The sequence below is a fragment of the Canis aureus genome, chromosome 14 (assembly GCF_053574225.1).
Source record: "Canis aureus isolate CA01 chromosome 14, VMU_Caureus_v.1.0, whole genome shotgun sequence".
NCBI lineage: Eukaryota > Metazoa > Chordata > Mammalia > Carnivora > Canidae > Canis > Canis aureus.
In genome coordinates, this window is record NC_135624.1 from 9,597,058 (window position 1) to 9,619,413 (window position 22,356).

At 36.5% G+C, this 22,356-nt stretch overlaps 1 protein-coding gene across 8 annotated transcripts in view; it reads left to right on the forward strand.

The window, feature by feature from the left end:
- Positions 1-22,356, forward strand: part of ZFPM2 (zinc finger protein, FOG family member 2) — a 457,064-nt gene that overhangs the window by 213,393 nt on the left and 221,315 nt on the right. For all 8 annotated transcript variants that reach the window (XM_077846930.1, XM_077846931.1, XM_077846934.1 and 5 more), the window contains one exon: positions 14,763-14,881. In XM_077846930.1, coding sequence (XP_077703056.1) covers positions 14,763-14,881 — 119 coding nt within the window. The remainder of the gene's footprint in view (positions 1-14,762; positions 14,882-22,356) is intronic.

Genomic DNA, 22,356 nt, shown 5'->3' on the forward strand with positions numbered 1-22,356 from the left:
TTTGCATTTCTATATACTAATCATGAAACAGCAGAAAGAGAAATTAAGAAAACAATCCCATTTACAATTGCATCCAAAATAATGATACCTAGGAATAAACCTAATCAAAGAGGTGAAAGACTTGTACCCTGAAAACTATAAAATAGTGGTGAAAGAAATTGAAGATGACACATAGAAATGGAAAAACATTCCATGCTCATGCTATACTATCAAACGCAATCTATGCATTTAATGCAATGCCTATCGAAATACCAGTAGCATCTTTCATGGAACTAAAACAAACAATACTAAAATTTGTATGGAACCAGAAAAGAACCTGAATAGCCAAAGGTATCTTGAAAAAGAAAAGCAAAGCTGCAGGCAGCATACATTACAAAGTTACATTACAAAGCTGTCATCATCAGAATGGTATGGTACTGGCACAAAAATAAACACTTAGATCAATGGAACAGACTGGAAAACCCTGAAATAAACCCACAATTATATGGACAATTAATCTTCAACAAATCAAGAAAGAATATCCAGTGGGAAAAAGACAGTCTGTTTAACAAATGATGTTGGGGAAACTGGATGGATACATGTAAAAGAAAGAAACTGAGCTGCTTTCTTACACCATACACAAAAACAAATTCAAAATAGATTAAAGACCTAAAGGTGAGGCTGAAACCATAAAAATCCTAAAAGAGAACATGGGCAGTGACTTCTTTGACATCAACCATAGCAACTTTTTTCTAGATATGTGTCCTGAGGCAAGGGAAACAAAAGCAAAAAATATACTATCATGACTACATCAAAATAAAAAGCTTCTGCACAGCAAAAGAAACAATCAACAAAATTAAAAGGCAACATACAGAATGGGAGAAGATATTTGCAAATGACACATCTGATAAAGGGCTAGTATCCAAATTATTTAGGGAACTTATATAACTCAACACCCAACAAAACAAATAATCCAATTAAAAAATGGGTAGAAGTCATGGACAGACTTCTCCAAAGAGAACATGCAGATAGCCAAAAGACACATCAAATGATGTTCATTATTACTTACCATCGTGGAAATGCAAATCAAAACTACAGTGAGATATCACCTCACATCTATCAGAATGGCTAAAATTCACAATGCAAGAAACAACGGGTGTTGATGAGGATGTGGAGAAAGGGGAGCCCTCTTGCACTGTTGGTGGGAATGCAAACTAGGGGAGTCACTCTGGAAAACAGGTTCCTCAAAAAGTTAAAAATAGAACTTTCTTATGATCCATTAATTGTATTAGTGAGTATTTACCCAAAGAATATAAGAAAATTAATTCAAAGGTATGTATGCACCCCTATATTTATAGCAGTATTATTTATAATAGCCAAGATACGGAAGCAGCCCAAGTGTCCATAGAAGATGTGATATATATATATATATATATATATATATATATATATATATAGATCTCTAATTATGAATATAAAATATATATTATAATACATAATGGAATATTATTCAGCCACCAAAAAGAATGAAATCTTCACACTTGCAATGACATGGATGGAGCTAAAGAATATAATGCTAAGCAAAATAAGAGAAAGACAAATACCATATGATTTCACTGGTTTGTGGAATTTAAGAAAGAAAACAAATAAGCAAGGGAGGAAAAAGGGCAAGAGAGAGAGACAAATCAAGAAATGGACTTTTAACTATAGAGAACAAACTGATGGTTACCAAAGGGGAGGCAGATGGGGGGTGGGTGAAATAGGTGATGGGGACTAAAGTGTGCACTTACTGTGATAAACACCAAGTGTTGTATGGAAGTTTTGAATCACTATATTGTACACCTGAAATTAATAAAGCTCTGTATGTTAAAAAAGAAAGAAACAGCAAAAGAAAGGCAAATACTATTTATTTTATCTAAAATTAATATATTTACAATATTGAACAGAAACGCTTACCATCAGCTATAATTTCTATGTTCTTAAAACTGTTATTTACAACAAATTCCAGTCATTTGTTTCTTCCAACCCGGGATTAATTTTATCTCAAGGCAATTCTTTCTAGTTCATTGACCCTCTGCCTTACAAGCAATTTTATTTGCAAATAATGATGTGTTTATATGTCCATGCTAACATTGTATTGTGTTCATTTATAAAAGAGATTAACCTATTGAAACTTTTGTCAGTTTTAAATGAGTATATACTTAAAATTAAGTTTTGTTGAGTGCGGTTTTATAAATAGAAATATTCTTGAAAATAATTCTGCCTGCAAAAGCTGAGAGATATCATGGCTTTATTGGATCATGCCCCAGATGAGCATAGGTAAGACTTCCTATGAGGGGTCCTTCCACAGAAATGATGTTTTCAGAGGCAGTTGCTTGTATGTGAAGGAAGGGATCAGTCCGTAGATCTGTGCAACAAGTTCTAAATATATGGAAACTACACTCATGAGTAATAATACCTGCCAGCCTGCCTAGCTGGTTTCCTTCCTCCTTCTCTCTCTTTCTTCCTCTCTCCCTCTCTCCTTCCTTTTCTTCCTCCTTCAAGGTTTGGCATTTCTGTGTCTCATATTCATGTTGGAAAGGAGCAAATCTAAGGAAGGTAAAGGAAAAAGAGAGAGGAACTGAAGAGGAATAACATATACATATCACAGCACAGAGTACATATACTACTTAGCTCACTGAGTGCTAAATGTAGGATATAGAAATATTTCACAGCCTGGAGAACATAATAGCATCACATAGTCTAGTTTGCAATCACCATGTACAATTACACATCGGAAAGTTTTCTTCAGAGAAAATGCTAGCAACCAAATGAAAAGGTCCGGGGAGTTGTTTTAGAGTGTTCAAAATGTCTTTTATACTCTGTATTATTATGAAGAAGAGCTTATGTTATTTCTTATGTTAGTACTGATGTGATATATTTAATTAGATTTTCAAGTTTTTATTTTATTTATTTCATACCTATTTTCTCTCAAGAATAATCATAAAGGACAGAGGGAAGAGGAGAAACTCCACTGTTTTAAAACCATGTACCTCATATTTCTTCTCTCTGAAATTTTTGGGACAGAAATGTAAAAGTTTATTGTGAACTCTGATAATCAAACAATAATTTTGCCACTCCGCCCTGTAATGCTTTCTCAGTGTTTTGTTTGTTTAATCTTTTCTACCACCTTGCCTCCTTCAAAACTCACCCTGTGGCCCCTTCCCCCAGGCACTCACATTCTGCTTTCCAAATTGACTGGCAGCTAATCTTATAAATGAATCCATTCTAATGGTTGCTGATATGATACTAGGGCTTGAGGTCAATCCTTCCACCTAGTTAAGTTGTTAAAATTTCTTAAAAGAGGCAGTCCGATAAACTGAAATGAGCATGAGAACACCAGCAAAATAGGATTGGGAGTCCTAGTTTCACTACTGATTTTGTGACATAAATAAGTTATTTTAATTTTGAGCCCTAGCCCAGTAAATATGATGGCAAAATTATACCTACTGTATTTACTTCTCGGGGAACTATTAAATCCTGTATTATAAAGTGAAAAAGTAGTATGTATGATGTTGATTGATTTAAAGATCTCCTTAGAAACAATGATTTAACCCAAGGCAGTGAAGATAATATATAGCTTCTACAACTACTAGGTACAAAGCTTTGTGGAGTATATAGAAAGTACCATGTAGAGAGATAATAAATATACAGATCACTATGGAAGACAATGATGAAAAATATTAGAGTTAATAATGTAGGAGTTCACCTCTGAACTTCCAGCAAGGAGAAGCTGTATGAATCAGGAGGTGTTCATTTAGGGGGTAATGGATAGACTTCCAAAAAATGGTAGGGTTTAAGCATAACACTAATGATGGGTATTTAAAGCAATATACCACACAGCGAATGCCTTTGAAATACAGAAAGATTGACTATGATTGTACCCAAAAAGTAGAGTGTCAAGGAAGCTGCTTTTGGCCAAATTACTCTTATCAGTTATGTATAACTTACAAATGTATATATCTGTGAAGATACACAAGCATTATTAAAAGCCTCCATAATTATGAGTAAATGACAGCAGCTTGCTTGATCTTTAGCAATTATATTGCTAAATCTTTAGCAAGTGTTTTATGATATTAGCAATATTTTCAGCAATATGAGTTCAAAGTCTAGAAATCAAAACTTTGTGCTGGCATCATAGCCTACATATTAAATCTTTCTGTAGATGAAGGCATTTTCAAACCAATATTTATTGTATTTATTAAAGATGCCATACAGTAAGGGAATTAAGTGACTGATACAGTTTAGTATTGCACAGGATTTACTCTCCCAAATTTGGGGACCCACATCAAGATTTCACAAAACATTTCAATATACTATGTGGTGAATTGGTCGTCATCTGAGGTATGAACTCAAGTATCCTAGGATCTATATTCATTGTTAACATGCCAAATTTTTAGTCTCTTTATCGTTCTATAGCCCACCTATTTTTTGAAACTCTTTTTAAAAAGTGATACTAGTACTTGTTCATTGGATAAAAAACTTAAAATCAATAATGAACTATCACTTTTAGACTAATCTTCTGCACATTTCTATTCTTGGCTGAGAGTACTTCATAGAGCACTGTTACTTCCCTGGATTAGATTAAAGACTTTCAAAGTAGAACTATCATTTCCCTCACATTTATTTGTTTATTTGTCAAGTCATTCTGCCATCCTTTGGCGCTCTAATATCGTGGCCCCCCAAATCACCTCCTCATTCCAAATGGAGACCTTTCCTTCCAGGTTTAATCACAATCTTTAAGAATGTTTATCTGTTCAAGCTCATCAATATATTTCTTTTCATCTCCATCTACACCATTTCACAATGTAAAAAAACTCCAAGGAAACAAATGACTGTATCTGGATTAATATGACACACATGAGTGGGAAACAAATGACTATATCCGGTTATGGAGCTAAAGAAATACCTAGCAGGCCAGTGGCATTTCAATAACAGCAGTGACCTGTGAAGAGTTCCATTGAGTCCAGCTATCTTTTTCTAAATTAATAAATGTAACTTATGAGAAAATATGCAATTTTAACATACGGAAGTCAACGTTGCCTAAAATTTAGAACTGCAAGTATTGATCAGGCCCACTGATGCTCTATAGCAAATGTTCTTTATTTTTATTTTTTTTAAAGATTTTATCTATTCATGAGAGACACACAGAGAGAGAGAGAGAGAGAGAGGCAGAGACACAGGCAGAGGGAGAAGCAGGCTCCATGCAGGGAGCCTGACATGGGACTCGATCCCAGGTCTCCAGGATCATGCCCTGGGATGAAGGCAGGCACTAAACCCTTGAGCCACCCGGGCTGCCCACAAATGTTCTTTAAAAGCTATTTCTGGGGGGATCCCTGGGTGGCTGAGTGGTTTGGTGCCTGCCTTTGGCCAGGGCATGATCCTGGAGTCCCGGGATCGAGTACCACATCAGGATCCCTGCATGGAGCAGGGATCTCTCTCGCTCTCTCTCTCTCTCTCATAAATAAATAAAATCTTAAAAAAAAAAAAAAAAAACTATTTCTGGGAGTGCCTGGGTGGCTCAATGGTTGAGCGCCTGCCTTTGGCTCAGGTCATGATCCTGGGGTCCTGGGATCCTGGGATCGAGTTCTGCATCAGGCTCCTCACAGGGAGTCTGCTTGTCCCTCTGCATCTCTCTGTGTCTCTCAGGAATGAATAAATAAAAGAAAAAAAAAGAAAAGCTGTTTCTGAGTTCTGTTTAGTCGAACAGAATCTATGGCTGATTTGTACCCAGAGTTTCCCCTTTACAGTTTTCCCTCCTGGAGAGAACAGGCCTTCTCTGTCTCACCACTGCCCTCCAGGCTCTGACCCTTCTCTGGACCTCCTGCTCGTCAACTAACTTTTGGATGTTGCTTCTCTGCTGCTGTTTTTTATATCTGCTAGTCCAGACCTCTCATCTATGATGTTTCCTCCCTAACCTTCCAAAGTGCATTCTCCTTCTGTGCCTCAAGATTTGAATCAGGAAGTGGTATTGGGTCAGCCTGTGACAAGGAGTAGTGTCTGGAAGGTCAGGGAGGGTTTCTGGCAGCAAAGAAACATACTGTGCCAGGTTTCTTGAGCAAGAGTGGTGACTCCCTCCTCCTTCCTTCCAGCAGCTGAAAAGAGTCCAGAAACTGCAGCTCCTCCTTCCAGTGACACTTCCAAACATTTGCAAGAGCCAGTCACACTCCAGGTGAATATTTTCAGACACCTGGGATGAGCTGATTTTCTGTTTGTGTAAATAGACCAAAGAGCAAAGGGCAAAACATGGCAATTTTTTCCCCAATCTTGAACTTGGTCTCTGCATATAAAACTTAATTTTGTATGTGAGTATGCAGGTGAAGGCTTTCTAGTTTTATTTCAGATCATGATTTTGTTTCTAAAAACATCTTGAATTTTCTACTTTACTACCTAGGACCACATTTTATCTCTTCTGTTTCTCTCTCTTGAAAATGGTGATTTGCAGGTTTCAGTAGGCTCTATGATAGAAAGAATATCCAGACCTATCATAGCCTGAGAATTCTTTCTTAAAACCAGCCAGAATAATGAAGTGAAACAATCTTGAGTTTGTATACGTGTGGATATATGGTAGCATATGCATGTAAACTTGCCTCTTGATGCTATACACATTGTTTTCTATGATGTTTTAGAAACTGTAGCCAAAGAGTGCTTTTTTATTCTTGAGAAATACAGTGATTTAACTTCCTCTGGGTTTTAGACAATTCCAGTGTCTTATTTTGGAGTTTTTAGGCACTGAATGCATGCAAAGGGAATGTTTCTATTTTGCCACCACCATTATGTTATCTTTTCCAGTGCAATTACAAGCTAATTCAGGGCTCTTTGTGTTAGTCTAATAGCTTCTGATTCACTGCCGTCACCCAGTACCTCTTCATGCACTTTTAATAACATCTGCAGTGCCCCCAGCACTTACCTAGGGTTAGCATTTTTCTCTAAGTAGAGACTCATCTTTGGCAAATCATTAATGGAACATCAAAAAGATCCCATCTGTTAGAGTTACATATGGCTAAGATCAGAATTATCAAATATCTCATTTTTTTCTTTTTTCTTTTTTACTTTTTTTCCCTTTCTTATCCACACAATAAATGTAGTTGTCAGCAGGATAAGTTCATGCGCCGGATAAGGTCACAATTTCATTTAGTGACAACTTCCAACAGTACGAACTTACAAGGTTCGATTTATTAAAGAGTCAGAAGGGATAAGATCACTGCATGGCCAGCCTGATTTATCAGGGTTTGACTGGAGTACTTGAATAGGGAATGTCGTATTTCAAGTTTATGTTCAAAACTGTAGTTTAGTGTGTGTTATGACTGTATGACTCAAAAATTGAGAAGGAAAATTAGAAAAGGTACCCCTATAAGGCGATTTGTAGCCACTTACCAAGAACTATCATTTCCTGTGCCAAACTATGCTTCGAGATGGCTCAACATAGCATAATATAAATGGCATTATTTGTCTTAAAATGCAGATGAAACATGCTGTTATTAATGCCTGCGAAAACACGCATCTAGTGACAAAACTGCAGTTTGGCTGTGAAGATAATCAGCAGTGAAATGATCATCTAACCCTCTTATGTATCTGGCGGGCAGCTGTCAAACGGTTAAACCATAAAATAGCGAGAGCTCTTCCATACTTCAGCCACCTTGGCTGACTTTGAAAATGTTTTGAGATTTTTAGAATCTTTCAGCGCTTTTTGAACTCAGCATGACTTCAGGGCTGTCCATGTTTGATACCATGATGTATAATGTTTTCCAACCATGGAGAAAATATAAATATGGGTTCTGACGCTCTAGCCTTCTCTGTTATATAGTTAGGCCTGATAAACGTAGGAGCTAATTCATGTGGCCTGCTTTAAAATTTGGTTATATATTTAAAAACAAGTTCAAACCAATCCAAATTTTATTTTTAGCAAATGAAATATGATCTTCGGTAGTCTCATTTATTTGCAACCATGTCCTTCTATGGAATCCGAGGCTGGAGTTAAGGGATGTTCTGTAAATACCATATGCGTTTATGTCATCAACTTAACACTGGACTCAGTTGAAGCATGATGGTTGATAACCATGCTAAAAGGCCCACATCTTGTCTGTTCCCCTGTCGTATACTACAGTTTTCATATACTTTGCTTTCTAAAGAGGCATCAAAAGGGCCCTATTTAAAAGAAACAAACAATGGCTTGATTGTACCTTCAGCAAAATAAGATTTGAGGATATCTCTCTTGACTTTAAGTGTTTCTTTCCACCAGTGAATTTCTTTTATTTGCGCAAAGAAGTGGTTTGATATCTTAAAAGCTGCAGTATGTTTGGTAGTGATTTTGGACTTAGGGCTGTTTTTTTTTTTTTTTTTTTTTTTTTTAAGTGAGGCTATCATAAGTCTTTGAGTAATCACAGACTTTTAAAAGTATGCATTATCAAGAAGATAAGAGAAACAGCCCTCAGCACTAACAATATTATCTTTTACCAAAATTGATTAGTCCATCCTATGTGTCTCAAATATTTTGTGTAAACTTACCCAGCATGTTAAAAGGGGGGGGGGGGGAGGACTTCTTTTTGAGGAATAGCTGCAAAAATATGAACTGGCTAAGAGGAAAAATCTTCATTTTTCATCCTGCTCCATATTTCACAGATGAGGTAACATAAGTAAATGTAGTAAAATGCTGAGCAAATGAAATATATGATTATTGTAATACAACGAGGAGACACATATGAAGAAAGTTATTTTTGTCCTTAAAATCAACTTTAACTGTCCTAAAATTAAATCTGTGAACTTAAGAAAATCTTCATCCAATCAACTATGTTCAATTTGTATTTTGCAATGATCACATGTCACAAATGATATTGATTACCAAAGGATAAACAGAAATTAAAAACTATACTTGTAGTTCAAGAGGCTTATATTCCTGTTGAGGTGAAAAGGGTTATCAAAGGGAAAGCACTAGGGGATCATTAACTGCAAAATTGTGTAGCATTGGATTATAAATGCCATGGCATACTAGAAAAGGAGAACACAGTTTGTCTGGAGTTCAGAGACATCTGGTGAAAGAGAAAAAGCTTTGGTTCGATCTTGGAACACTAATAAACTTTATCAAGGCAGCCAGCCGTACAGAGTGTCTGTTGGGTAGCAAGAACAATTCTCAGAAAGGTAGGGGTTAAACTGGACATGAGGAGGAAGGTTTAGAGATAAAGACTTTCTTGACTAGAGGGGAAGAGAATATATTCTGGAGAGCAGAACAGAAAGACACCGTGGAGCAATATTTTGGTTAAGATTCAGTCATAGGGGGCAGCCCCAGTGGTGCAGCCGTTTAACGCCGCCTGCAGCCCAGGGCGTGATCCTGGAGACCCTGGATCGAGTCCCACATCAGGCTCTCTGTATGATGCCTGCTTCTCCCTCTGCCTGTGTCTCTGCCTCTCTCTCTCTTTCTGTCTCTATGAATAAATAAATAAAATCTTAAAAAAAAAAAAAAGATTCAGGCATAGGTACTCAAGTTGGGACGGTCAAAAGGGAACTCATGAAGGAACTTGTACCAGTGAGTGACCAAGGAGTTTTAGTAAGTTTATCCTGATGGGGATTTGGAACCTGAATTGGAAGCTGGTCAGTAATCTACATCTGATTTGATGAACCCTGGGGAATACTGATAAGAAAAGTGACTCTTTGAGATATTATAGGGATATAAGCCAAGGTGTGGGGTATATTTTGGGTGGAAGACTTAAGAGGGGTTGTGACCACAGAACCTCTTAGATATGATGATGATGGAAGTATGTGGACATGCTCTTAGAATGCTTCAGTGTCTTTTTGGTGAATTAGTAAATATTTATCAGGGACTTTGCATGTGTTATGTGAATTAATCCTCTCAGCAGTCATATGAAGAAGATATTGTAATTCCTATTCTGTATGCAGAAACTGAAGTTCAAAGGGTTCAGGATCACATGGCTTGTGTTCAGGATAACATGGCTTGTTCAATTGACTCTTCTCCAGTTCACTTTTGAACTCATTCCAGTCTGTGTTTTGTCTTCCTATTTTGCAAAATTCCTTTCACTCCAGATATCCATGATTTCCATCTCATCAAAAGAGATCTTTCCAGTTATTTTCTTACTTTCATAAATTTTCAGATTACTTGATTCATCCCTCCTCCTTTACATTCTCAATCAATCCATTGGCTGCTTTATCTACTTTCTATTCTCTTGCACTTCTAAATTTCTTTCTTTTTTTTTTTTTTCTTTTTTAAAGATTTCTTTAACTTGAGAGACAAAGAGAGAGAATGGATGGGGGAAGGGCAGAGGGAGAGAATATCCAAGCAGACTCTCACTGAGCATGGACCCAGAAACAGGGCTCAGTCCCATCACCTATGAGATCAGGACCTGAGCTGAAACCTCAACCGACTGAGCCACCCAGGTGCCCCACTTCTAATTTTCTGTTCCTGTTCCTCTATCACTCTGCCTTTTGAAGATCCTTAGAACTCTCTCTCTTAGGCCTCCTTCTTTTATTTTGATACACTCTGTCCTGGATGAACAATCTTACGGCTTTTATTACCATATTAAAACTAGTTTTAAGTAATGAATAAAATGCCAAATTTACCACTCTAGTTAAGACCTTGCTTCTGAGTCCCAGGCTTGTACCTGCCCACCTAAAATCACCTCTTGCCTTCCTTACAGTCACTTTAACCTCAGTATTTCCAAACTATAACTTCTCATCTTGTCCTTAAATCTTTTTTTTTTTTTTGCGTGTGTTCTTTATCTCAAAAGATACATGATCATTGGCCTATTTGCTTAAGCCACATACCCGAATATTATTGTTAGATTTTTCCCTTCCTTAACTCCTAAAATCTAAATAATCACTAAGTTCTATGATGCCTACTTCCCAAGCCTTATGGATTACATTTCCTGAAATTTGTCCAAGGTCCAGGCTTGTTTTGCTTGTTGCTTTGTGCTTGGCCGTAACCCACTGTCTGATATTTAACAGATACTAAATATATATTAGTAGAATAAAAGAATCAAAAAACTAATGTATGGAGGCAAAAGAAAGTGAATAAACAAATCAAACAAAATTTGGAACTTTTGTTTCCTGATTTTGGAATATTTGATCTTTTCATTAAACATCCATTTTTATGATAGAACTGTTGGACACAGTTCTTTGACCTACAACCCCAGTGTTCTTTCTACCTCTCATGATATATCTGGGGGGAGAAAATCATGGTGTCATGGGCACTTTACCAAGTAACAAGTGAGTACAAAACCCTCTTTACCAATGACAAAGACTCAGAAAAGAATTTTTCTATTCAAGGCCATTTAGCTGGTTATTGAATGCAGTTGACTAAAAGTTAATCTTATTTTTAGCACAATAATGTTTCCTCTATTTCATTACACTTATTAATCTTTGAAAAAAATTAAATATATTGTTAACCAAAATCTAAGTTAAATTGAATGTAACTTTCATTTATACAGTGTCGTATTCTCTATCATTAACCCGGGTAGCCTTGGTAGTGTATAAATGCTAATTATTTGCAACGTGCTTGCGGTTTTTTTAACACTGTTGTGATTAAATGAGTATTTTTATTTAACTACTTCAGCAACAGAATGGATTTTTCCATACCTCAAAATAACTTCCTTATAAGCAAGAAAGGAGACTGGGATTTGCCTGTTTACCTAATAAAGTTGAAAAGATTGACTTGTTAGCTTGAACAGTTAACTGGACTTTCTGTTATGGCCATGTTTAAGAGCTCATAAAAGTAGTTTTGGTTTGCTTAAAATTTTAATGCATAGTCAAAGACACCTCAAGAACATTGGTGATATTTAGGTATCACTTTATGATCTGCCCTAAGTTTGTAGTTCTTAATCCATTAAAAGAAAGACCTACTTGTAAATCCATAGGTACAGATAAGAAGTCACTGTTTGACTGAGTCTGAACCCTTTTCGAATGAAAAATGTCAGTGGCAGAAAGAGAGGACGAATTACTTTTTTTAAAAGGTTTTCAAAGATCCTCTGATTTCTCTGGTATCACTTAAATGTGACATGACTTTTTTTGAGTGTGTAAAAACAAGCAAATTATTTGGGCATCACTTTTATGTAGAAAAGAACATTCTTAATGAGGGTTTAGCTGAGGGATTGAAATGTATTTTATCTTTAAATGGTAAATTGTAAGGAATTGCTTAAAATTTAAGTAAGTATGGTTGAAAAATTCAAAGAACTATCCGAAATTAAGCAGTTTTTTTCCTAACAGAAAAAAATATCTTAAAGATTGAAATAACTACATTATCACATATGAATATGAATGCATGCTTTGAGGGACATTTCCCAGAGTCCTTCTTGACTTCGTAATAGGTTGCTAGCTATCTTCTGCCTTGGAGAATTTTGTGAATAAGGCCTTTGATTCCAATGCACTAATCAAAAAGATTGTACAAGGACGAAAAACATTTTCAGGGGGAAAATCTCAGAAATGGGTTTGTTATTCTACCTACAGAAGACTAATTTTTTATGTTCCATTTTCCCTGGACTCTGGATTTGTTACTTAAGCATTAATATATTATTTGGTGCAAATGTTCTATTTAGAAAGCTACATTTCAGAAGCTCAGACTTACAGAATTTTTTTGGGATCCATTTTTCCTAATTATTGATCATCTTTAGCTACCAATATATCAGAATGAAAAGAAAAAAGAGGACATTGTCTGTCTTAATGAGTTTAATGATTTCTTCCATTTTTAGCATATTTGACAAGTGGGAGAGGAAGGGTGGAAGAGAAGAAGGGAGAATGGAGGTGTCGTCCTTGATTTGACATTGTTTACTGTGAACCTGAGATTATTTTCATGGTATCTTCATTATCTCAATACAGATAAGTTTATATTTTCATATGAACACAAAGAAAATACGACATAATATTTTAGCTGACTGTGGTTTAGCTGACTTTGATTTTGGTTTTCAGGATGAGCAATAATAAAAAAGTGAAAAATAATGCCTAGTATTTTAAATGATGTTAAACAGAGGTGACACAAAGGTGACACAAATGTAAAGGAATAAAGAAAGGTCTAACTGAACTCAGGTTGATGTATTCCTTTTGAAAACATCAAGATTAGGGGCGCCTGAGTGGCTCAATCAATCTTCTGTTCAGGTCATCATCTCAGGGTCCTGGGATGGAACCCCACATAGGCTCCCTGCTTAGCGGTGTGTCTGCTTCTCCCTCTGCCTCTGCCTCTTTCCTCACTCTGCTCGCACTCTCTCTCAAATAAGTAAAATCTTTGGAAAACATCAAGATTAAATCTGCATATTTAAAGTTATAGACTTGAGAAGAACTTAAGGCCAGAATAAGGCAAAACTTTTATTTTTTTATTTTTTAAATTTTTTATTTATTTATGATAGTCACAGAGAGAGAGAGAGAGAGAGAGAGAGAGAGGCAGAGGGAGAAGCAGGCTGCATGCACCGGGAGCCTGACATGGGATTCGATCCCGGGTCTCCAGGATCGCGCCCTGGGCCAAAGGCAGGCGCTAAACCACTGCGCCACCCAGGGATCCCAAGGCAAAAGTTTTATAATATATTACCTATCATGACTTATAGATCACTTAGAAAATGTAATTACTGAATGCATTCTGTTTTATTTAGAACTTTTCTTGGCTATCTGTTATATGTGGGTTTTTATTTATACTTTTATTAATCCATTCCTTCCCATTTTCATGTCTACTCTTGAGCAGGTTAGGAAGATGTGCCAATAAAAAATGAATAAATTATATTTTTAAGATTAATATTTTAAAATATAAACCTTTTGCTATGATAATATGCTATGGTGATACTGCCAGGACATAAATATTATAGATATAATTATTTAAAGAGAAAGACTCCAATTCCTGATGGGGATTTTGTTGGTTTGTTTATCCCAAGCAGTTTTTAGGCTGATGGTCATTCTCTGAAGTTTTGAAGTTTTCATTTATTTATTTTTTATTAATTCATGTATCTGTTAAATAAATTTCTTAAAAAGCACTTGATGAATTCCTACTTTATGCCTGTGTGAATAATGTCTTTACTTCCTATTTCCCTTTTATGATCTTAATGTAATAGTTTGGAGGGAATGAAAGGAAGACCATCCAAAACTGGCTGTTTCATAAATGTTTCCTGTCCAAACTCTTTGGGTAACATAGAATCTATATCAAGTACCAAATATAAAAAGATAATGAATTTGATGAAACATTTTTCTTACTTGGGAAAAGGTGTACATATCTACTTTTTGTACCTGTAGATATTTGATCCCTTGAAACTAGTAGTGATTTCAGAAAATTACCAAGTGCTTTCAAATTTCTCCAGATGCTCCCCATGAGTCTTAAGTAACTATAATAACATTGCATAAGGTATATATCATTAGTTATAATTTTTAGTTACATTGGTCATCAAATATAAGATTTTTAATTCTGAGCCATTGTCGTAACTTTCTTTTGTCTAACTGTTTTAGCATTAGAGCAGTGCTCTTTGAGGTAGTGTTATTATTTCGGGTTCTTTGGGACTTGCTACATAGAATTGACGTCTGTTGACAATGTGTGTGAAAAAGTGCAAGGAAGAAATTGGACTAAATCTAAATACAATTATCAGGGCAAATTTTATTTACCTCTCGGATAATAAGATCAGTTGTTTTTCAGACAAGCATAATTAATTCTCTTAATATGAATCCGGAGAATACCATGTGTGTAAAGCAAACTTAGAAAAAGAGGAGGCTGTAGGTAAAGCACATGTGAAAGTGCCCTAAACACCTCTTGTTTTCATTGTCTGCAGGAGAGCTGGAAGTATTTCAGAAAGATGGGGAACGGAAAATCCAGAGTCGACAGCAACTTCCTGTGGGAACAACATGGGGGCCATTTGCTGGGAAGATGGACCTGAATAATAATTCCTTGGTAGGTGGATGTTCTGAGTTGGTTGACTCAGTATTTTGTCATAGCTCAGAAATTATCTCTGCCTGCTTCCCAGGGAAATCACTAAAAATAACAGTTTGTTTTTTCTTTTTCATGGACCACAAAACTTGGATATTTTCCAAGTGGTTTGTCTCTGAGAGTAATACACACAGAATTTAGAAGGAAACAGGTTAATCATACTAAATGGTTGTTTAGTAAGGTAATTTATAAGGTAGTTGCTTTATCTGCTTAGCCAGACTAATACTACTCACACTTAATAATATATACAAATGCGTTTATTTTTAAGTGACACAAATTAATTGTCATACATTACAGGTTTACATGAAGAACAAGAAATAAACAACCTTGTTATTCCTCAGCAATATTATTTGTACCTTTAAAAGCAAAGATGGGGATCCCTGGGTGGCGCAGCGGTTTGGCGCCTGCCTTTGGCCCAGGGCGCGATCCTGGAGACCCGGGATCGAATCCCACATCGGGCTCCCAGTGCATGGAGCCTGCTTCTCCCTCTGCCTGTGTCTCTGCCTCATTCTCTCTGTCTCTGTGACTATCACAAATAAAAAAAAATTAAAAAAAAAAAAAAAGCAAAGATGAATGATTAGCATCATAATTTTTGTTACCTTCTCTGGAAAGTCTCTGTAAAATCATCCTCTAGGTAAGATTATATGGATAAGTGAGGAATTCAAGGTTTTGAAAAGTAGTGGAAAGATGGGATGTGTGGGTACATTTAAACTTCATGTCTTAATTGGACATTTTAGTTTTCTACTGCTGCTGTAGCAGATTACCTACCACCAACTTAGTGGCTTCAAAACAACACAAGTGTATCACCTTGCAATTCTGCAGGTCTGATGTCTGAAATGAATCTCAGCCAGCTAAAATCCAGTATCTGAAGGGCTGAATTCCTCTCTGGAGTCTCTGGGGTGAATCTGTTTCCTTCTCTTTTCCAGCTCTCAGGGCTGCCGACATCTCTTGAGGCATGGCCCCCTGCCATCTTCAAAGCCAGCAATGGCTGACTGAGTCTTCCTCATATCCACCTTCTGACTCTGAGTCTTCTGTGTCCCTCCCTCACATTTAAGAACATCTGTGATTCTAGTGGGCCCACCCGGGTAATCTAGGCTAATGGTCCTATTGTAAGGTCAGCTGATTAGCGATTTAAATTCCATCTGCTTTCTTAACTCCTTTTTGCCATGTAAGGTAACATTCACAAATTCCAGGGATTAGGACATTAGGATTTTTCCTCTTTAAGTGATAATACAAGTGATAAAACTTAGGGAGACAAATGTTTTCTATTATTTCAGAGATCTACAAATTATATATATGAAATGAAAGCCTTTCCCTGTAATTTTTAAAAGATTTTTAATTAATTAATTAATTTATGAGAGACACAGAGAGAGAGGCAGAGACATAGTCAGAGGGAGAAGCAGGCTCTCCACAGGGAGCCCTATGTGGGACTCAATCCCGGAACTCTGGGATCACGCCCTGAGCCAAAGGCAGATACTAAACCACTGAGCCACCCAGGCATCCCAAGCCTTTCCTTCTAAATGCCCCTTGGCTGGGAAGATCTCATGGCTGCTAAATGACTCAGTGTCCACTGTGGGGACATAACTCACGGAGGATTTTTGACAAATGTACTAAACTCAGCAACATTGCCTGCCTTCATGCAAGAAAGTCGTCTTCAAATTATTACACGAAAGAAACTGGTATGTGCGGATCTCTGCTTATTCAGTGCCATGTGGATGAGACAGAGATTATTGGTTCGACTAAAGGTAATGATTGGAATAAATAGGAACTATTTGTGTCACTAAACTTTTAAACAACATGGGAGATTCAAGGGAGTTATTTTACTTTCTAAATCCACACATTTGTCCATAAAAAGATGAAGTAGGAGTTTTCACATGTATTTAAGAACCAAACAAGTTGATAGGCCAAGCTGAATATTTAATAATCAGGACAGTTTAATTCTTAGTGGTCCAGTGCACCTACTTCAAAAAGGCTTTGAGAGATGGTCCCACAAATACTTCAGTCTTTGGCTGGTTGAGTTGTATTAATAGACTCTTCTTTTGACTCCTTTGAGAGAACAATATTTACCATACAGATTTCTCAAGCAAAGGCAACAGGAAGATTGTCTACAAATCAAAGGTTGAATTAAATGCTATTCTAAACCCATTTTATCTGGAGGTTTCTATAGGTTCTCTAGCTTTGCTTAAAAAATGTTTTAGGAGATCAGATACTTACTTATCACTACATAAGTGATAAGTAACCATCATAAGCTTTAGTTATTTCTCTGATATTTCTACAAAAGTGTACTACCACTGAACTAAAGCTATTACTGAAGTTAAAGAAATGTTTTCCCTTTTATTATGTCAAGATAACATCTATATGAAAATTCAATTGTTGATAAATCTTTATATAATTATCTATCTATGTATGTGTGTATATATACACACATATATATAGGTAGCATGGTACTTTTATACATTTTTAGCATGTGATAAATTGTGATGTGTGGAAAATAAACTTATTTGTGAAAGGCAAATTTTTCAATGAAATAATTTCCTATTTCTTAGATTTTTTTAACTACTGCTGTACTAATCTATGGGTATTTCATGCCATATTTAATATTTTTAAAGGACTCAGTTTATAAATACAAAGTTTTCAGAATTTTTAATGCTATTTGACGACTATGAATACTCTTCAAGGTATCGAACAGTAGTGCATAATAGTTTTTTTAATAGAAAATCACTTAACACTCTAGTTTTCTTCTTTTGCCTTCATGTTTAAATATTTGATTCATGTTTATTCCCTCATATTATAGTATTTTTCTCTATTTAAAAACTTGGTTGCTTTGCCAAAATACTCTTTAAAATATTTTTCTTTTGTGATAACATTCTTTTCTGGAAATTGCTTTTGATTTTATGTCTTGGTACTACCATTCCTGCTGTAGAACAATTGGCTAACATATACTACATATGCATTCTTTCCTATCCACTGTATAAGGAATTCAAAATGGATTCATTCATTTAATCTTCAAAATACACCAGTGAATTTGGATCTATTTAAAATTGTTTTTTATGGATAAGAAACTAAAGGCTCAGGGCTTTTGATTCCAGAATCTACACTTTTAAAGACCATGCCACACTCTCTTCTTAAGAGCACCTGTGACATGATGTGAGTATGATAGAATTGTTTAGGGTTTCCTTACTTAAATTCCAAAGTTATAAAAAATTCTGGAGAAAATGTGCCATGATTAGAAGTGTGCTCTTTTTTTCTTACTTTAGGCAAAATATTTGTTATGGTGCTTCACGGACTATTTGTGCTGTTACGAGTTAATTTAAAGGCTCCTGCAGTTTCATTACCTCTATAATTTGGACAGTACTTTAATATGTATTTTATATCATGAAGATAAATTTTTCCTGATCATAAAATATATAGCCTTCTAAACCTTCATTACCCAACTTTGAATCAGATTTGGAATTAGCACACTCCTAAAGTGCTTATTCTCCAACCAATGTAATGTAACTCTACTCAGACTCATCGTGTTGGCTCAGGAGATTCAGCACACTAATTAATCCAACACAGTAATTAATTGAGTCACCATGCCAGATGTCAAATCCTTTTTATATCTTTCAAGTTCCCATCTTGAAGTGCATTAGCAATATGCCACCTTCTGCAGGAAGCCTTTACAGACCAGGCATTTGGATGTGTATAGAACATTTCAAGAATATAGGCTATATAGACACACCAAGCAAATTGATTCGACAAAAAGTTATTCTTGGAATTATATAACACACCAAACAGAAATAAATACTCTTCGGCCCACACTCCATGATCTTGTTAGATACTTCATGTTTCGATGATCCAATAATGGCAGGAACAACATGTAGTTAATACATTGGAGCAGATATGGGTCAGAGTGAGAGATAGAAGGAGAGGGGGGAAGAGGAGATTTATTGTAAGGAATTGGCTTATGTAATTATGGAAACTGGCCAGTCAAGCAGGCTTCTGTGTGCACAAGCAGGCTGGAGACCAAGGAGAGACAACATGCAGTTCTAGTCCAAAGACTGGTAGGCAGGGCAGCCCCGGTGGCTCAGAGGTTCAGCGCCACCTTTGGCCCAGGGTGTGATCCTGGAGATCCGGGATCAAGTCCCATGTTGGGTTCCCTGCTTGAAGCCTTTCTTCCTCTGCCTGTGTCTCTGCCTCTGTGTGTGTGTCTGTGTTTCTCATGAATAAGTAAATAGAATATTAAAGAAAACAAAACAAAACAAAGACTGGTAGGCAGAGACCCTGGAGAACCAGTGGTGCAGAAGAAGTTTGCTGTTTGGAAAGGCCAGTGTTTTTGTTCTTTTCAAGCCTTCAGTTGGTTAAATGAGACCCATATATTACAGAGGGCAATCGTCTTCATCCAGAGTTCACTGATTCAAATTAGTCTCATCCAAAATACTCTCCAAGTTGACCCATAAAAAGTAAGCATCACAGACTCCAAAGGTCTATGATACATTGGAAGTTTCAGGTTTTCAAGTATAATTGTATGCCCCTGAATGGACTGTTAGCCAGTGAATGAGCCTACCCTTCTCTCCAATGTCCCACATCTGCACCAAGGAGTAACTTACATTAAATCCTATCAAGGTAACACAAACTTAATGTTTTTAAATGTCTTGCAATTTTATTCATTGAAAATATCAAAGGACTACTGACAAGGAAGGCATTTTAAAAATCACTTTAAATTGTGATCAATATTTGTTTTGGAGGTGTTTTAGGATTTCTGTATTTATATATTGTTCCCTTGAAGTTTTCCCATTTTCTTCTAAGGACAAAGGTCTTTGTTATATGCTAAATTTCTGCTATGTTAGCACATGATGAGTGCTTAATAGGTGTCAAATAACAGTGACTATTTGGAAGACTGGATATCTGGAATTTAAATGACATTTGCCCTCTTTTGCTTTTGAATATATCAGCTGTCAGTAGCTAACTAGTCTAATACAGTCAACTGCTGGAATTACACAACATGCATACCGAAATAAATAGAATATAAATATAGTCTCACGTTACTTACTACATAGTAGTAAATTCATCACGACCTGTTAAGTTCAACAAATGAAATCTGGAAGAGAAGTCACATTTTATTGAAGCTGTTCAATCAGGATAGATTGTTTTATTTTCCCATAGGGCATTTGTGACATTGAATTCTACAAATGGGAAATACACATATAAAAGGTACTATAGACAACATTTCATTGACTTAATAATGAAATAATGCAGGCATTAAATTGCACCTTAAACTTTTTATGATAGTTACCATCATACAAATGTGGTTGAGGAAAGACCTAGAGGTTTCTGTTCCATATCATAGAAAATAAGAGAATTATTAGATGTCTCCATTTCTCCCTTTTCTGTTCTGACTCTTCCAGCAATCTCAGGTCCCATTCATTGACAGAGTCTTCAAGCTTCATGTTGTACAAAACCTATAGGAAATACACCCCCGCCCATATGTCTCTAGCATTCACCTTTATAGTCAAAAGTTGCTTAGTGGAAACATGTGACTTTCTAATAGATGACATTTTTTCCCAGCCTCAGGAGCAAACCCACTGCAAGCCAGGCAAGTTGGAAGTGCTGGAGAACTAATATTTCCTGGGCTAATGTTCAATCAATGAAGGACAGAAGTTGGTGGATAAATACCCCTGCTTCCTTGCCTCTCCATAATGGAAAGAATTCTTAAAGTTTGCCAGTGGAATTGACCTTCAGTTGGCTATATAATGCCTTCCTTATAGCCTGCTTTTTCCTTCCTGCTTACTTCTCCATACCTCTACTGAAATTTTGTGAGCTTACCTCCCCAGTGGACTACTTGCACTGTAATCAGTCTCATGGTAAATTCTGGGGAAACCTTACCAAAACAGCCTCTAAAATATAATAATGAAGTAAATTTGAAAGTCATATCCAAATTCTTGTTGAGATTCCAGAGAACATAGATTTCTTTTAAAAATTTGTATAATTCAGTTTTAGACCTCTGCCTCTAGCACATAATAGATACTCAATAAATACTCTTTAAAATAATCTAATCTAATGCACTTTTCCTTACTGTGAGTATTCTGATTGGACTCCACTCATAACCTCTCATCTTACCATCTCAGTGATATAATTCATAATTTTGCTGAGGCATGCATTTTTGTCAGGTCTTACATTTCTTTTCATTGAGGTTGACATTGGGAAAGATCACTTCCTTCTTAATATTTATTCTAACCAAGGCTCAGGACTACGGTACTTTCCTACTTCTCATATCTCCCTGGGTCTTGGCTCTTTTGATTTTAACTACTGTGCATGTTTCCCAAAAGACTCTGGCCTTTCTTCACTTCTCCCTCTGCTCCCAGTACCTCAGGGAGCTTATTCACTTGCAGAGCTTCAGCTACTAATTTGCAAATGACATTTAAATTAAAAAATCTCTAACCTTGGCTTTTTACCCTTTCACTAATAGCACAGTTCAGCTGTTGGTAAGCCTTTCCCGTTGACTTGCTCCAAAGAAATAGTTACAAGGAGAGTTTAGTACCATTTCCACAGATTGCTTCTCTGTTCTTCTCCCTGATGTCCAGCTTTTTGTCACCTTTGATCCCAAGTGTCCGTCTGCAAGAAGTTCGCCCTGTAACTTATTATGGGTTTTGTCCCCATTTCTACCTCTCCTTTTCTCATCTCTCAAATGTCCATTTATGCCTATAGTCACATATGTGCATGCACACACATCCCTCTTCTTTATTGCCTGTAACTACTAAACTTGCTTTTCTCTACATCTTCCAGGATTCTCGTTTTCACTTCCAGAAACCCAGGTACCATAACTCCTGCTTCCTTCATGTCTGTTCTCTTCTTTCTGTCCCTGCTACTGCTGCTTTAGTCAAAACCTCCATCTTTTCTTCCCTCGTTATCACAATATTCTCCTCCTCTTCTTTCTGCCTTCCTTCTTGTCTCCTTTTCCTTTTCCCTAGTTATACTATGTCCCAACAACAAAAATAGTGTCACTTTGCGTGGTTAAAATCATCCTACAGGGCAAGGGAGAACCCAGACTCCTTGGCAAAGCCAAAAAGGGTCTTCGTGATACTCACCTCCTTTGCTCTTTCCCCTTTTCCACTCTCAGTGTGGAATTTCAGTCAACATCAACCACCTGTAGTGCTCTGAATGTACTTTCTTCTCACATCTCTGTGCATCTGGCCATGCTGTCTTGCTATCTCATCATCCTAGGAAGCTCTGTGCTCCCCCCACACCCTCTATTTATTAGCACACCGACTCCAATTCTTACATAAAAACTCAGCTCAAGTAGACCTTTCTTAAAGTCTGGAATAGAAATGGTCTCCTCAATATTCCCCGGATGCTCTAGATTTACTAGGATGAGAGTATTTATCACAGAATTGCATCTCTTTATGTGGCTCTCCTGAGGACTATATGTCTTTTTTGCATCCTTTCTCCCTCGAACAATG